The sequence below is a fragment of the Danio rerio genome, chromosome 6, assembly GCF_052040795.2.
Source record: "Danio rerio strain M-AB ecotype USA chromosome 6, GRCz13ab, whole genome shotgun sequence".
Lineage (NCBI taxonomy): Eukaryota > Metazoa > Chordata > Actinopteri > Cypriniformes > Danionidae > Danio > Danio rerio.
This window is the reverse complement of record NC_141026.1, coordinates 9581632-9600322: the sequence shown is the minus strand read 5'-3', so window position 1 is coordinate 9600322 and position 18691 is coordinate 9581632. Positions and strand designations below refer to the sequence as shown.

At 35.6% G+C, this 18691-nt stretch overlaps 2 protein-coding genes across 18 annotated transcripts in view; one reads left to right on the top strand and one right to left on the bottom strand.

The window, feature by feature from the left end:
- Window positions 1-17494, top strand: part of cavin2b (caveolae associated protein 2b) — a 27996-nt gene extending 10502 nt beyond the window's left edge. The window contains 1 exon segment of the mRNA NM_001004584.1: window positions 14889-17494. Coding sequence (NP_001004584.2) covers window positions 14889-15755 — 867 coding nt within the window. The 3' untranslated portion in view covers window positions 15756-17494.
- The window catches only part of LOC147843368 (uncharacterized), a 413390-nt gene that overhangs the window by 378151 nt on the left and 16548 nt on the right, over window positions 1-18691 (bottom strand). For 14 of the 17 annotated variants that reach the window (XR_015493304.1, XR_015493298.1, XR_015493300.1 and 11 more), the window contains one exon: window positions 16475-16778. The gene's annotated coding sequence lies outside the window, so the exon portion shown is untranslated. Of the gene's footprint in view, window positions 1-16474 lie in introns of all 17 variants that reach the window. The other 3 variants (XR_015493296.1, XR_015493301.1, XM_087256852.1) reach the window with 1 other exon arrangement.

Here is an 18691-nt window from a genome sequence, read left to right as displayed (position 1 = left end):
TAATATACTTACTAAAAGACAGAAAATATTTCTTTATAATCTTATTTTGAAAATAAGTTATACATTTTTTGCTATTTCAGCACTAAATTTTGTAAGTAGAAGAAGAAAAATAAATAAAAGAAAGAAAGAATAAAAATAAAATAAAATAGATATTTTTTTTAAATCAGCAGATTTATGCAGAATGATTTTAGGCGAATGGTAACTAAAAATGTAAAACATGAAATAAAAACAATACCTTTTTATCTTTTATTTAAGGTTTACAATGCAAATCCAATAAGATCCACTTGTTTGGTAAACAAAACAAGTCTATCGTATAATAAATTTACTAAAAGACAGAAAATATCTTTATAAACCTATTTTGAAACTAAATTATACATTTTTGCCAATTCTGCACAAAATTTTGCAAAAAGAAGAAATACAATTTAATTAAATGCATAAACATTTTTAAAAAATCAGCAAAATTTATTTAGAATATTTTAGACAAACTTAAAATGTAAAACATGAAATAAAAACAATAACTTTTTATCTTTATTTAAGGTTAACAATGCAAATCCAATTAGATCCAATGTTTAGTAAACAAAGCAAGTCTCTCATATAATAGATCTACTAAGAGACAGAATAAATTACTTTACAAACTGCACTGTAAATACATATAAAAATTAGCATTTTTGTAAATAACAATACTGAAATTAGCATAGAAATTGAATAAATATATACTTACATTTATAAAAATAAATTGTAATAGTAAATAAATTGACTCAATGGTGGGCTGAAAAAAATAAAAAAAATTGTGGAAATCTGCTACAGAAAGCTGTGTGCGCAGATTCCATGTGGGTCTAGATTTAAAAAGATTAGTTAAAAGAAAAATTTTTAATTCTGTTATAATTACTAATTTCTCCCGCTCATGTCATTCCGATCCCTAGAGACATTTAAATTTGTACATTTTAAATGAAATCTGAGAGCTCTCTTATCCTCCATACACTGTAAAAAACACAGAAATATGAATTCCACACAACTCATTCATGTTTTCCCAACACAAATCATAAAAAATGTAAACAGAAAAATTAAGTTGTCCCAAAAAAATCTTAAGAATTTTATTGTTTGCTTTTATTTTAAATATGAAGTTAGAACAAGCAGCACAAATATATTTCTTAAATGTAGACATCAACGATTACGTGAAGTGGTTCATCATACAAATCTCCAAGAACACTTTTTATTAACAAAAAATAAAACAAAAACTGTAAAATGACTTTGTTTGCCAATACCTTCTCTCCTAGGTGGGGTCAGAGTGCACATTTGTTATGGGCAGTGCAACATTCTGCCATTAGAGTCAGCAACGCAACATGAATCTTATTGCCCAAAGTAAACGCACACCCTGATCAGATGTGAAAGACACTGGTCTCTTTGAAAGTCTCATGACTGTTACTGTCTATGGAGGATGAACGACAAAAACATGAGTGAGTTATTAATAACAGAATTAAGATTTTTGATTGAACGAATCCTTTGAATGATAAATGATAACGACTTCAATGATTTAAATAGAAGTGAGTAGCTTTTTACCATTATGGGCTGGTTGTTTACACACATTGTGGACACGTCGCTGTTCAAACATCATGCAAAAAAGTCAATTTTGCATAATAGGTCCCCTTTAAGTCAGCGGGATCAAGCTGAACCTAATGAAAAGTGAACACTCCGCAGCAAAACGTGAAGTAAATCTCATTATACAGGAATAATGGTTCAGCAATAATTCTGGCACTAAACAAAGTAACAAGACAGGTCACTCTACTGTAGAAATGACAAAACTAATAATTGTAGCAATGGTGAGAAGCATGTTAACAAGTTTACAGAGGTTTGCTTCTGTCATGTAAACATCCTAATCTGTGTAATTACTTTCTGTGATTAGTGGAAATAATCAGGCAGTTGGTGTACATGTAAATGTGGCCATTGTTGCTGAAGTGTTTGTTTTTTTCAGAGTGTTTTTCTTTTTTTTTTTAGAAAGGGAAACCCTCTTCCCCTCAGCTCTCCCACCCTGTCCTGCTCCATCTATTTTGTTCTGCCCGACTTCTTACACACGAAAAGACATGCACACACACACAAATTGGATTTTAGCTACAAGAAACCATTAAAGGGATCCTTCACCCAAAAATTAAAGTTCTGTCATGATTTACTCTACCTTCATGAAAACTGATTTGATTTCAAAATAAATAAATAAACAACAGGCAGAAAAGTGCTTTTAAAAGCACTATCGGTTAAGTTTAGGGAAGGGGTGGGCGGGTCAGTTGGTCTATCAGTCAGTTGACAGCGAGCTGTATATTGTTCCCTCTGGTGGATTTATGTGATAAGACGCCACACGAGAGAAATTTGAGATCATTAAAAAGCATATACACAGCGGCCTGGTTAACAAATCTGGTTATGTATTCCGTTGTTCCTAGAAATGTAGACCTGGGTACATATTCGCAGTGAGCCTGGGTTGTTGTAATGCTAATGGTTAAAACAATATACTTGCATTTTTCCTCAAGTTTTTTATACATGTGCAGGGCTCGAAATTGCGACCATTTTGGTCGCATATGCGCCCGAAATTTTATCTATGCGACCTTAAAATATATTTGGGAGCATTTCTGCAAGTGCTTAAAATTGTTGTGTGCGACCAGTTTTTACTGCAAAATGTTCACCACATGCGCGGATTCGGGAGACATTCACGCAGAATGCATCTCTAAGCTCTTTGTTTGCACTCAGGAAACGCAGCGCTCAGGAATGGTTTAAAACAGTTGTCATGTCATCTTGCTGCAGTAAACAAATCCAAGTCCGTAATGCTTGCTCCGGCTTCGCGCTCTTCTTATTGGCCCACTGCTCTAGCACTGAATGCGAATGATTGGTTAATATCAGCTGTCGATCACTCAGTCAGCGCCTTCTGGCTTCGGATGACAGAGAGCTACTACAGCGAAAAACTAAAGCGCTGAAAATGAGATTGAAGATAACGCGGACAGATTTAGTTTTAGAAACCATCTAGTTGCAAATAATGACACATCTTACTAGTGATCATGTGCTAAATGTTGATCCACCATCTACACTTTTCCAAGAGTAGAAGACTTCTGTTGGCTTCAAGTCCGCTATAAAAAGTCTGTGGGATGGAGTTTTCAGGTAACTGTTTGCCACATCTAGCACGAGAGCTTCTGTTTAATCCTTCATATAATCGGCAGATGCTGTCCGCCGTGCAAGGGGCAGCTATATTTCAAATTTAACATCACGTACACCATTGAAAACGGGCTTACACTGAGTAAATTAATATCGCTACTCATGAAAAGACCGGTATTGCTATTAACATGACGTATGCATATAATAAGGTACAATATGTGTTAAAACATCAGTGCAATATCAGACAGCACTTGTGAGAACAGCACAGTTATACCGTTAACAGATTCATTCAAGCAGTGCTTGCAGGGCCGGTGAGCGCTCCGTGTATGCTTTGGTCACTCAGTTCTGTTATAAAAATCTATTTTCTTGTGATCACGGGATTTCGTTGAGACATATTTTCCTCACGCACGCATATTTATATATGTATATATTTTTTGCTTGTTAGTTTGATTAGTGTTGATTTCAAATACAATAAATCTGTTTGTATAAAACTTGTTGTAACAGTGCTTATAATTGGTGGGTGCGACTAAATTTTGGCTGATGCGCCTACATTTTTAAAGTTAGGAGCACTGGTGCTACCAAGCAAAAAGGTTCATTTCGAGCCCTGATGTGGTATGCAAATATGAACTTGTATGTCATTTTTAATTCACATACATGGCCATACATCAGATGTCAATATGGGTACACACTGTTTAGTTACTCTTCGACACTCCAAACAAACATTAGCCTTTTCTCTCTCTTGCTTTCAGTGTGTAGCAAAGATCTTTTTGAGCATTTATGAGAAGAACATGCCTGCTTTTTGTGTGAACGCAGGCCAGCATACAGTGAAGTACAGTATATGAGGTTAAACAGCTGCTTCCTGTCAGATGTAATGTTAATGGGCGTCAGGAAAGGGAATGCAAGCATTTAGGTTTTCAGGGAATCATTAGGTCTGGATGACTGAAGATTAAAAAAACATAACATGAGCTTAAAAAATGCCCCCCTCCTACTATAACCTCCAAACACAGTAACTTACATCTCTCTCTACGCTCCACACCCACCCGTGAGCAAATATTTACCTCCAATTCTTCATAAGTAAGCCTTAAGGTTGACGCACATGTCAAGTGTGTTTAGAATATGAAGTGAATATAGGGAAAGCAACTGGAAAGCATCTCTGATAACGCTCTCACTATCAGCTATAGAGGGGAGTCTGGTACAGAGAGGTGCCTGAATGTGTAAATCAGCTGGGATTTGCGTTAAGGCCTAAAAGGGTTTTCAAACATCCAAACAATAAAAGTGAAATACAGCTTTTCTGTACATTAGATTGTGACCTGTTTAATTTTATTCAACTTTGTTTATACCATTCTTCACAGAGGAGACCCATTAAAATGTGTTTCCGTGTAACAATAGTTTGCAAAACAACTTTATAGAATATTTAGAATCATTTAATGACATAGTACACTGTAAATGACATGAATCAATTGTAGTTTTATATCTTTATATTTCACTAATATGTTTCAAGGACCACTAGGTTTTCCATATCAGCAAGCTTAAACAAAATATACATTTAGCTTTATCAATTACTATAGTAATTGATAAAGCTAAATGTATATTTTGTTTAAGCTTGCTGATATGGAAAACCTAGTGGTAGTTTACATTTGAAATGGACCAAATACTTTCATTAAAATTGTCCCAAAACTACTTTTGTCTTGTTGATTTTTTAAAACCTTTTATCAATTTCAAATGTTGACTACTTTATGCCACAATAGGTATGTTGTTTCATTTTTACTGGTAATCCATAATGCTTAATAAACATTTAGCATTATTTCACTTATTGTTTAAAAAAAATCATTTGAATCCTTACAGTAGACACTTAATATGAATTCTACATATATTAACTGCCTTTTGTAAAATTTAATTTAATACAAAAACTAAAATGTGACATTTATATATGACCCATCCACATCTTAAAACTTGCATTTTAGCTTCTTTATAGTACAAACGATTTTCAGTGATGCTTTTCACTAACAAGTGAAGCAATCCACTTCAATCCAAGCTATTTATTTGTAAACATTCGATTAGAAAATAAATTTTAGGGTTTGTGAATATAAATGTGAGGTAATTTGTATTTGTTTACAAACTAATTTAAACCACATTAAAGCCTGCAGGCCTATAAATCAAATAATTTTTTATTTAGTTCACCAAATAACTAGGAACCACTTTATTAAACATTTTAGGTATCATTCCCAGTTTAAAAACAACTCACTGTTTTACTAAAAGTTAACATACCTTTCAATTCTTAAAAAAAAACTCTTGTTGTTGCAAATGTTTAAGTTTTTTACTTATTTATTTTGTGCCTTATAATAATAATTTTAAAGAATGAAGATCCAACAGATCAGCTTGTCTTGCTAAGAACCTACTTTTTCCACATATCTTCATAAAAAACCTCTTGCCATAACATCTCCTGATAATTTATTATCTATTAAAAATCCCAAATAATTTACAAAATCTTTTGACTTAATCATCAAATCATTAATTACTGACCACAAAAGAATCGTATTTTTTAAAATTTCACTTTTAAAGCAAATAAAATAGTTTCTGTTTTACCTAGGTGTCAAGAAAATGTATTATCCAAAAAAACAATGTATGAATTTTTTAACTTTGAACTAAATTTCTTTCAGGGCCTATTTGTCTTGATGAAACACTAAAATTGCGGCATAATCGGCTTAAAGATTTAGTTTTAGCAAAAAGATATAGTATGGCTTTCTTCTGAAAAATAAATGAATAAATAAACAATAATAATAATATACTTAAGAGAACAGCACTTTCAAGCATTAATCATAAATTTGGCAAAAATATATTGTATTGAGGAGAAAGACCAGTATGTTATTTTGCCCCTTTTTCCTTACAATATAACAGTGATTTTGATTGATCTGTGAATAGCATCAACAACTACTAGACTATGAGAAACTTTATAAGACTAAAAGTAATGCACGCTTTTGTGTCTATTAGGTCCACATCTGGTCAAATAAACATCAAAAAAGCCAGTCTATTCTTCTCCTACAAAGAGAGCTGGTACAAAGCAAGCATTGTATGAAATCAGTGACTCACAATACTTAGTAAAACACACTCTATAAAAATGAATTCCTTTATTAACCTTGAATTTTTGAACACAAAATCTGCATCTACCCCTTGTGAGGTCTTGTGAATATATTAGAAAACATATATCAACTCGGCTATCATGAGCTCCTTCATCGCCTGAGGCACGAGAGACCGGTTTTGTACGCAAATGAATCAAAGCTAGAATATTGCTTGGCATGCTGCTCAGCATGAGGTAATCATTCTCTCCAGTGACAAAAACAGTCCAAAATTCAAAGGTTGTAGTCATTTACCAGTCACTTCCAGATCTCATACCTAAAAGGCAGAAATGCGTGGAATGAACCGTTCGCTTCCCCGCTGAGTAAACGACAGGAACTTGTGTCTCTGGAGGCTTGAAGAGGCATTCTTTAACCTGTTTGTATCTGCTCTATTGTATCTAATGGATAAATCCAAGGGCGTATGTTACATTCTGTTTTTGCCATCAGCATCTAAAGTGATTTAAAATACACTGGTTCCGGGGGCAAGCCTCAACCTGGTTAACTTGGTCAAGTCGAAAGAAACGGTTCACTAAAAACAACACAATTACGCAAGTTGCTGTCACACACACACACACACACACATATCAAAATGTCATCACTCCACTTGTTTTTTCTTGAATTTCCAGTGTACTTGGGATTTGTGAGTTACTAGCATTGCTATACAGTTAAAACTTAAGAGTGATTTAATGAGTGTTGATAGATGGTCTTCTTGTCACACAAGCTAGTCAAGTGGTTCAGCAACTTTTCCTTCAAGCATTTCAAATGAGCTATTCGTGCTATGGATTGCCATCTAGTGTCTTGAGGAAGGCGTTTGAAAACATGCAAATGCAAACCAACGTAAGCTGAGAGCAAATGTCAGAGACATCCAAACAATGCACAAACTCAACAAACAGCAGCGACTTCTTAAAGTTGAGTAAATTGCACTATACACGATAAAAAATGCAGGATTTCACACTATTCATTCCCATTGTCCCAACACAAATCCTTAAGTTAACGTAACTAATTTAAGTAAATGAAACAAAACAATTAAGTCCCCCCCCCAAAAAAAAATCTCCAGAATTGTTTTGTTTCAGCTTATTTTAAATAAGTAGCTTGAACAAACAGCAAAAATTATTTTGAGTGTAAAATCAGCAAAAATTACCCTACGAAATATATATTTTAATTATAAAATTAATATGTTATAATAAAGAATGTTTACTTTGTGACAGTATTTTCATAAATTTATTTATTTTTATTTTTTTTGGATCAAGCATGAAATCTAGCATGAATGCAAGATTTGCATGCAATAGCTTACTACTAACCTTTGGAAAGGCGGTGATTAAAAAAAATCACTGCACTACTTCTAGAGTTAGCGCTTGAATCATCACTGAGTATGTTTACATGGACACCAATACAAATATTTTCATACAAGTAAGACAATACCACATAAATAGCGATTTTTGATCACCTTAGTCCGACTTCAGCCATAATAGAACTAAATAGAAATCAAATAAATTATTGCTTTTTCGGTGGCATTATTTAAGTTCAGTAAAGATATGTAAAAACCTTAATCTAACTATTACCATGTTATGTTGAACCTTTTACAGCATTTCGCTGAAGGATATTCCATACACACATTGTGTTCATTAAGTTTGACATGACGTGTTAATAATGAATAATGAATTCATTCATAACGAAATAATTATTTGTAGCATACTGTTTTAACTATCTGACCCACATGGTCTTTGTTTGACCCATGAACAAATCATAAATGAATGAATAAAGATAAGTTACACACAAATTACCACCTGTCAATCACTTTTTCTGCAGGACTCGTGAATAGGCATAAATAGGAAGAGTGATCTGTGTCGTTATAAAGTCGTCGACAAACTTGGTTGGTAAAAAAGGTGCACAACCAACAGGAACCAGCCAACAGTATCTGAGATGTTCGCTAAAATTACTAAGTACAAGTGTAAAAGTGAAAGATTGAAGCAGTCTACTGTACCGCTGACTGCCTAGACCCGCTGTCTCGAGCGCATGACAGTGTGTGTGCGTCTGTGTCTGTGCCTGTGTGTGTATGTGTGTGTGGTCACGTGATGTGTGTTTTTAGCGGTAGTGTGGAAGGAGGGCTGCTTAGAAATGCTAAACGCCAGAGTAGATGTGGATCGTTTTCGTTCTAAAATGACATTTAAAAACTAAGACCTATTAGTGTATCAGGGCCTGGGTGTGTATTTTTCACGAGCGGGTTTGCAACGGGGGCAGAGCGGAGGATCGTGATGCCGGCTCAGCATTGTGGTGTCTGTCGGCCATCGCCGATGGACGATGGCATCGTCTATTGACCCAACCCTAGTTTAGAGTAAATGTTTATAGAGAGGGTGTGACACAAGGTATACCGATTTGTGCCTTTGATGTACCCCTTGATACTTTTTACATCCTTGTCACAGCACCAGTGACATCGAAATTAGGCACCGAAATTCATATGCTTATTTGGTCCTGTGCATACTGGTTGCATAGGTACCAATATGGCACTGAGTTTCTGTACCCAACCCTAAGCTTATTTATCACTTTTTTTTTTGTTTAGGCATATTTTTGTAAACTTAAATTACATAGATAAAACTTGTATTAGTTACATAAATTAACAATGCAACCATTTAAATTGTACTAAAACAGTCTTTTGCTTCAGTGTAATATAATGTTTTCAAGTTTGTTAATCTAACTAAAAGCTCCCAGTTCATGTTTACTAAAAGTATTACTAATAAAACCTAGGAGAAGAATTTGTATTTATTTCTTTGTGCTATGGTTACAATTTCAACTCAGTGCTATAAATGAACTGCTTTCATTATTGTCTAAATCATAATCTGTTAGAGCTGAAAAGCATATTTGTCGTGCCAAACATCACAGACATTAACACTGTTACACTAGACTGTGTGTATAGCTGTTCTTTTAATAAAGCTGATTTTGTTCAGCTGATTTTTTTGCTTCTCTTTTAAACATTCTTAAAATAAACAGATAGTTTCCTTTGCAGTTCATCTTTTCCAACTGATTTCCAAAACATTTGCCATTTCATCACCTAATTCTTGATGCTTAATTCAAACACACGCTAACCTAAACCTAGATACAGCTCACTGAAAACAACCCCAGCACAATAATAACAAAAAGTGGCTAATTCTATAACAAAGCAAATGGAGAGCAACAATGCAAAACCTACATGCGGCAATTTGTATTCATGATCCTTAAATGCAAATAAAAGATCATTGGCAATGTTACATCTCACTGTTTTCTACAGCAAATGTTTCCACTCCATGTATCCAAGTTTAATAATCACCGTGGCAACTCTAATCAGAGACTGATGGAACATGGAAACTGCTGTGTTAAAGTTTGCAGGGAGTGGGCCAGATTCATTCCCAAACCGTGCCAGCAATATCATACCAATACCTTTGATCCATATCTGACTTCCAAAGTAAAGCTGTTTTGTGGGTGGACAGATCTACTAAATCCCAAAAGCGGTATTTCACCCCTGATTTAGCGCATTGCGTATATATCCACAGGGATCAGCGTCAGTCATTATGCATCCTTTTTTGTTAGTTTTCTTCTGGTTAGGTCAAAGCTTTGACAGGCCAAACTCGCATTCCGAGAGTTACAACAGGAGCTTCAGAGAGGAACAACTTTCTATCATGTTATAAGAGCAGATGTGAACGTTAAAGCCCTCAAAGGCATCACAAAGCATGTTCAAACTTATTGTCTGCGTAGTATTCTGTCTATTACATCTCCATCATTTCTTCGATTCTTGAAGGCAACCTAGATGTACACTTCACAGGATATATCTCAATTCTGTTTTTGTAATTTGGAATTTTGTGGAATAAAATGAGATCTAAAGTGTTTAAAACCGTGCCAACTTGTAATGCAGTTTCTATTGAGAAATGAAACCGCCAAGTACGTAAAGAAAAAAATAGTATGCTTGCTGACTATTTAAAATAACATTTAAAAAAACTAAGGGTGTGTTCCCATATGGCATATTTGGTTTAAGAAGACTCTGGTGCAATTGCCTGTGGTTTGTTTGGGCTGCACCAAAAAGCTAATAATACATTTAGTTCGGGGGCCAGTAGCAAAAAACATAGCCAACATGTTAAGACTCCTACAAACTAGTTTGACCAGCTTTCGTTTAGCCAAGGAATAATCAGTCACGCTCTTGGATTTGAATTAGAAAACTCTGAATGAAATGAAATGAAAGTGAATGAAATGAAGTAATTGAATATAAAAAGTTATGGCCAGACTTGATAAATTATGGTACACTGGTTATTGGTGACTATCAGAGTTTGGTGTAACGTGTTCCACAGTAACTGTATTCTAATTACAGTTTTGGGGAACGCAGTAATGTAACGAATTACATTTTAAATTTGTGTAATTTGATTACAGTTAATAAAGGTCAAAGGATTTGCGTTACTTGCGTTTCAAAGTTAGTCTTTGGAAGAAAAAAATGCTTCTTTTAAATCAGGTTTTCTGCTGCACCGTCAGTTAACAAGCATGCGTTTTTACATTGCTGGAGAACATGAGCTGAAATTGTTGCTGTCAAGAGTGGTTGCTTTTTCAAGTAGAAATACAGACATAAGTTTGATTTTATTAAGGGTGCTTTCACACCTAGACTTTTGCTTCGGAACCCATCTCATCTGCTCAGTTAGCGCGGTTCGTTTGGCATATGTGAATCCACCAATTGCGCTCGCAAAACAATCGGTCCGAGATTGCCTGAATGAGGTGGTCTCCGCTCGATTGAAACTAACTCTGGAGTGGATCAATTGTAGTGAAAAAGTAATACGATATGAGCCCGGCTATATCACAGTGTTTTATGGATATGTAATATGTTATGAGAATTATGAGTAGGGCGGGAGGTCATTCCAGACATCCGAAGACTCCCAGAAGTTCCGGGAGTCTCTCGCAAATGCACAGAGCCTCCCGGATGCCCGCAAACGAGTGATAATCTCCCGGAAATAGTGCGTCCTAAAATACGTCGCGCACCCTTCTCTATTTTGAATATGTCAAGCTGCTATGATCAACCAATTGTAATGTTTTCATTGAATATTAAATCACTGAAAGAGCTGCAGTTTATTTTTGTATTTTTATAAGTATATTTTATATGACTTCAAAGTAAAGTAATCTGATTACTTTTTACATGAAGTTACTTTTAAGTGAACAGTAATGTAAAGAAATTACAATTTTCCAGTAGTAATCAGTCATTTGTAATCCATAACTTTTTAAAGTAACTTACCCAACTATATTTTAAGACTAGTGTAAAATTCTGTAATGTTTCCTAAAAGTTGATTGTTTTGGAACATCCTTATAACGTTGAAAGAAAAATGTGTTAAGAACATTAATATAATGAGAATGGAAGATTCTAATAACGTTAAAATAAGGTTTTAGGAAACTAAAATTATTAGCTGGAAAGCAATTTAAGCAAATCTGGATGTCTTGGTCATCACACTAGTTTGACAGAACCATAAAAATACAAGCTTATAAAAAAGTATTCAAAACAACAGAACAAATTCATCTGCCAACTTTAGCCCTTTATTCAGTTTTGTTCAGCACATTTGGTATGTTCCTTACTGCATATGTTTGGTATTTTTAAGTTTGATCTTACAAATTACATTGTGAACAATAAAAGTGAACCAGGACTAAAGCTAATATTTACTAATGAACCAATCTAAAAATGCTAAAACACCCTAAAATGAATACTGTATGTTCTGAGTGAATGACCCATTAAAGAATATGTACACCCAAAGTAGCTGGTATTTGCACTCATGTGTACATTTGTATGTGCCTCCATTATGAAAACAGAACAGTTAAAATGATTAACTAGGCGGTTGGCTGCATGACCTGACCTCATCCATATCAGAATTTAGAGACTTATCGCTAAGAGAGAGGCTCTGAGGCTCTCCTGCGCATTTCTAACATGCCATGGAACATTCTGATGGGTGGGTGGGGGCAAACAAACTTGTCCAGGTGTCCCTATAGCTGCACTCCACCCCAAATGCTTCCTAACCCTCATCCTACTCCCTCAAATCCCCGTACCACACTTCCCAGTTTTCTCTCTCTCTCCAACTGCCTCTCTCTCTCTTTTTCTCTGCTCCATGGCACTCCTCCAAAACTCAGTGGAAACTCTGATAGGAGTTGCGTAGCGCCATGCTTGGCTTTCCTTCCCTATCGTCTAACTATTCTTTGGTCTTTATGATTGTGGCCAGAAAGGAAAAGGGAGACGGTACACAATGTTTTTACACCAAATGTTCCTGTCCACTTGTGTCTTTAAACAAATATGTACATACAGTTGATGTCAAATATTTCCCAAATGATGATAAACAGACAAAGGATTTTTTCCAAATATTTCCTTATATTTTTTTTCTGAAGAAAGTTTTATTTCCTATTTAATTTATTTTGTCTAGAAGGAAACAAGTTTTTTTTTTTTTTTTACCATTTTAGGGCAATATTATTAGCCCCTTTAGCGATATTTTTTTATTTACTACTGAACAAACTGCTATACAATGAATTATCCTAACCAACATAGTTAAGCATTTAAATTGCATTTTAAGCTCAATACTAGCATCTTGAAAAATATCCAGTAAAATATTATGTGCTGTCATTGTAGAAAAGATAAAAGAAATCAGTTATTAGAAATTAGTTATAAAAACAATTATGTTTAAGAATGTGTGGAAAAAATCTGGTTTCGTTAACAGAAACTGGGGGAAAATATATACAGTGCGGCTAAAAATTCTAACTTTAACTGTATATACCCTGCATTTAGTGCTTTATATAACATTAAGACATTTTTAAGACTGAATCATCTTTTAAAAGACAAATTCTTAAAACGTTGATGAAAAAGTAACGATGAGTTTTGGCAGCTTCTATTAAATGTCATAAGCCCATCCAAATGTTTTAAATATGTTTGTAAAGTACTTCATTTTAATGAAGATCCCAATTCTTTATTTGAGTGATTTTAATATTGCCTGAACATGGGTTTTAAAGGGATAGTTCACACCAAAAAATAATTAATAATTAATTAATTAATTAATAATTTACTCATTCTTCACTTGTTCAAAACCTATTTGAGTTTCTCCTTTCTTTTAAAAACACTGACTTCCATAATATTTTATAATAAAAATGCTGAAATGGCGAAATGGTGAGCAGGAGGTGTCTGTTAGGTTGTAATAACTCTCCCTAACCCCTTTTCCCAATCTTACTGAATGAAATGACTATTTTACTATGTCCAATCAGCCAGCTGTAAAAAAAAAAAAAAAAAACACCCCCACTGTTTGCTCATTTAAAATTCCTTTTCTCTAGAAACTACGTCACATTACGAAAAGAATAACAATCACATGCATCAGGGTTGCGGAGCGTGTAGCACAATCGCTCCACAGCAAGAAGGTAGCTGGTTTGAGTCTCGGCTAGGAAATGCCTCAGTCTGCATTTCTGTGTGGAGCATATTTTTCTCATGTTGGCGTGGGTTTCCTCCACAATCCAAAGACATGCGCTATAGGTGAATTGGGTAGGCTAAATTGTCCGTAGTGTATGTGTGTGAATGAGAGTGTATGGGCGTTTCCAAGTGATGGGTTGCAGCTGAAAGGGCATCCACTGCGTAAAACATATGTTGGATAAGTTGGCGGTTCATTCCACTGTGGCGACCCGTGGTTAATAAAGGGACTAAGCTGAAAAAAAATGAATAAATAATGATAGCAGCTTCCGGTTCAAGGGGGCTTCAAGAGAAGATTTAGAGTACTAGAGACAGTGATCTTGTTTTATATATTTATTTTAAGTACTTAAATTGCATGCACATCATAAGTGAGTGGGAACATATATGTGAATAGAGCTCTGAGCTTTGGGGATCCACAAAGAAGCCAGAAATGTGATTTTTTTACTTAAGGAGCTATAGTTAAAGTCTGTACCTAGGGCTCAGAATTTCTAGCAGTGCCACTTTTTGGCATGCAAAGCTATGGACTTCATAGTAAAGCAATCACATACTCTTAAAGGGATAGTTCACCCAAAACTGAAAATTCTGTCATCATTTACTCATCCTATACTTGCTTAAAATCTGTTTGACGTTCTTCTGTTGAACACAAAAGAAGAATTTGAAGAATGTTGGAAACCTCTAACTAGTAATTTCCATAAAATTAGTTTTTCTTACTATGGAAGTCAATCTTACAGGTTTTCAGATTTCTTCAATACATCTATTTTGTGTTCAACAGAAGAATCTCATAAAGGTTTTCAAACCTTCCACTTGCGGGAGTGAGTATATAAATAGTGAGTATGTTTTGATTTTTGGGTGAACTATCCCTTTAAGGCCTTCTGAAATGCATTAGTAGAAGATGATGTTAAGTAGAAACTATTGAACATATCTTCCACAAACACATGACTGCCTTTTGCATCATCAGCATTCTTACACCTCAGTTGTCTAGACAACCAAATACAAATCTTGTAGGCAGCAACTGACTGAGGCATTAGAAGTGGGGAAAGCATTGCCTATTAAAATAATTTGCCTTGTGCAATTCAATAATTCAGAACACCAAACTTGGCAGAACTGCATGCTGAGAGAATCCATATGTGGTATAAAAAACATTGCTGCATGTAAACTGAATAATTTATTCGAATTTTTTTGTTGTTTTTATATTTGCACAGGAGGAAAATGAAATCCCCTCAAGTGTGTTTGTGAAGGAACCAACACCGTTACCTGAAGTAGAGGAGGAGGCCCCAGTCATCGATGCCAATCGTTCTCAAGAGGAAGGCCTCCAGACCATCGCCCTCTCCTCGGATGACGAGCAGGCACTAGAAGATGATGATGAGGATTTTTTGGCTGCTCTCAATCTCGAAAGTGAAACCAGAATCGAAAAATCTCGAGCTGAGAAGATCAAGCGTTCCAGCCTGAAGAAAGTGGACAGTCTGAAGAAAGCGTTCTCCAGACAGAACATCGAGAAGAAGATGAACAAAATTAGCACCAAGATCGTGTCCCAGGAGCAGCGTGAGAAAATCAAGAAGAGTCTGACACCGAACCACCAGAAGAACCCAAGTGCCAAGAACTCCTCTTTCAAGGTTTCTCCTCTCACCTTCTCCATCAAGAAGAACCGCAGTGGAGATGCTGAAGTAGAGGGCGAAACTTCAGCTCAAGCAGAGAGCGCCGTTGCCTCCATCGAACTGGCACCGATTGAGAGCCCAACCGAAGACCTGTCCTTCAAAGAGGTTCACTCGCAACTTGCTCCAGGACAGGAGGAAGTAAAGGCAGCTGTGGAGGCAATGGAGAAAGAGGTGGTGCCCGGCATCCTGAACGGCACAGCTGAGGTTGAGCTGTCAATCACAGAAGATGTAAGCGAGGAGTACGCTCTTTCAGCAACCCTGCCCCAGGACACCTCCAAGATTGAAGTCTGCCACAATGCTTTACAAGAAGAAGACAAGGAAGAGGAGGAAAAGGAAAACATACAGATTGAAGGCAGCTCTCTTGCAGAAGCTGCAGGCCAAGCTGAGGGTGTTGCTGTAGGACAAGCATCCTAAAGTCCTGACCCTCAAATTCCAGCCCCAGGATACCCTCCAAAGCTGAGAAAACACTCTCTCCCTTATCAGTACCAGCCATCCCTGCCAAAATCCCAGACATCTACACCATGTCCACATAGAATACAAACTTACAATCTTCTCGAAGGCAAAATTCATGAACTATATGACATTTGCTTTAAAAATCCCATGGTTCCCTATAGTCTTTTAGCAGAAGTGGATGTGAAAGGAGCCTGTTATGAGCCTTATGCTTATGAGAAACCCTTCAGTTTTCCTCCACCAGTGCTGTCTAACCTGTCAGCTGAGAAAGTTGGCAAGGAAAAACTAACAACTTACAGCCAAAAAAAATAAAAAATAAAAAATCAAGTGCACCCCATCTATCTAATGGATGTGTTTTGACCATAGTCTGCTTTTCATCCCACAAATCATTTCTTCAGGATCAGCCTCTGCACAGCTGAAACTGATATTAACTTTCATGCAACCTAGATCAATTCTAATGTCCTTCCAGCTCGTTTTTTTGAGATAGCATGAAATATACTGCCATGTTCTACGTCTGTGCGTTTATCAGAAATGTGCACTCAATTTGGTTTTGATCAAGTCACTCTATGTATACTGTGAACCCGTAAATATAGAGACCAAAAGATGTGAGAAGGCTAGCTGGGAAGTGAGCTGTCCTAAATGTAATTTCTGCTTTGTAGTGACTAATAAACATTTAGATTTACCTTTGTATGTGTCCTGAGCCCACACCATGCTCACACACGCTTTGCTTTGAATCTGGAATGCAGCTCACATGGGGGATCCTGGTCTTCCCTGAGCTCCGCATATGTCTCGGACTTTACTCAGAAAGCATTCCTGCGTTTGATATACGCCTCTTTTTCAGAGACCGTTTCTCAAGCTCCTGTCGGCATGGTGCTGGCTGAGAAACAGACACTGTGAGGCCAGTCAGGATTACAGGCATATTTCTGAAAGTGATGAAGGAGACGATCAGCCCGGGTGGATGCAAATAAGCCAGAGAGGTGTAGAGATCTGAAAGATTAAGAAAGGTAAAAGTTGGTTCGGGCTTTTTAGTTGAAGTTTCAAAATGTGAGAATTGACTAACAGCATTTTAGATTAATACGGATATATGTATAGCTACAACGCAAACCCAGAATTAAAATGGTGCTGTTAGCAGGTAAGGTCTAAATAATTAAACATATTAAGGACAGCACTGACAAATCAAGTCTGAATAAATACTATATGAGTAAAAAGAGTACCATTTTTCTACAAGTGTGGTCCTTATATTATAATAGACAAGAACTGTTTTACATTTATGTAAGTGGGAACCAATATATGTGTTTGTTTTACAAATATAGTTGCTTTCCGCAAGTAATTAGAGCTTTTTATTTCAGTGACATGCTGAACAAAAACATAGAAGTGTGTATCTTTGCTTTTGGGTGGATGTTTCTATCAGATGGATGAGGTTTTAATTCTTTTGAGTCTTTAAATATATAACATATTTTAACTCATTTTCGCTGACGCTTGTAATCACTAATCTATGTTTGCATATCCTTTAAGACTTCATAATATATGAGAGAGCTATATTTTGTCTTGGTTATATCATATTTTACAAATACATGCCAAAGAAAAGGCTGAGTTACAGCAGAGACCTCATAACGTTTCTGTGACACCTGTTTACCAAGTTATTATTGAAGCACGCTCTGTTCTGTTCTTAAAATGCAAATAAATAAAAATGTTGAATTATGCATTTTCTTGTCAGTCTTGTTCTTTTGGAATTGTTTGTAGCCTCTTCAAAGCAGTTTGTCTCATTTTTCTTTTTGTAAAAGAGCAGTTCCAGCGTTATCTATGTGAACATTTGCAGTAAAAAGTCTAAACATAAATTCACAGAGAAAGCATAATGTTCACCTTATATTGTAATATATGTTTATATTTTCCAAAACAACTAACCCCAGAGTTATGGAATCAGAAAAATATCAATCTGTTAAAAAAACTGAATTATATTTTAAATTAGGAAAATAAACATGCATTATGGATGTGACCAAAAAAGTTAGTGAGTTTACAGTCTACGACATACTTTGTAGAAATTCTGGGAATTAAACTGCACAAGCCAAAAGCAATAATGCTAATCAAAAGGATAAGAGTTAGCTCTCTATAGAACAAAAATGACAGATTTAGTTTTATTTTACATGTTTGCATTTATGAGGAAAAAGCTTCGCAATAGATGTGACAGCTCTCTGTTATGGATGTGACGGATGTGAAATTGGCACTTGTGTAATTGGACTTTGGTAAATTGAATATAAATGTATAAAAAACATTGACAGAAACATTTTTGTGCATTTTTTAAGTACTGTAAAATAGGGCTGTGCAATTAATCAAAATCCGATTTCAGCTTCTAACGATTATGAAAAACCATTAATCGAGATAAACGATTATTGCATCATATACTGCACTTTTCCAGTTGTACAGGTGTTGCTCTTAAATGCGCGCACACACAGTCAGAAGCATGCAGTCAGCATTCGGTCTCATTCGCACACTGAGACAGCAGAGCGCACGCATCTCATCTTTACGTGAGCGCTTTAATGGTCAAATAGGTGTCAAAACGCAGTGTTTAATGATTATTCATATTAACCCTCATTTGTGTAATAAACAAACGAGTTGAGAATCAAAAGAAACGTGAACGAGAAACCATTAAAGTGACAGCGCGCAATTCCTGCTGCCGCCTGTTTTTATCATTAATCAAACAAAATGAGAAAATTCCTCACTGCTCTGGACTTTTGTAGCTAAAGTGTTTTTCTTACAGTGAAGATGCTTAAAGCACAGTTTGTTTCATTTTTATTCTATTGTATTTATTTCTCTTTCCTTTGCAGGGTGGAAAATAACTGTGTATATATGCAGTTGAAGTCTCAACTGAATATTAGCAACCCTTTTCCTCCCCAATTTCT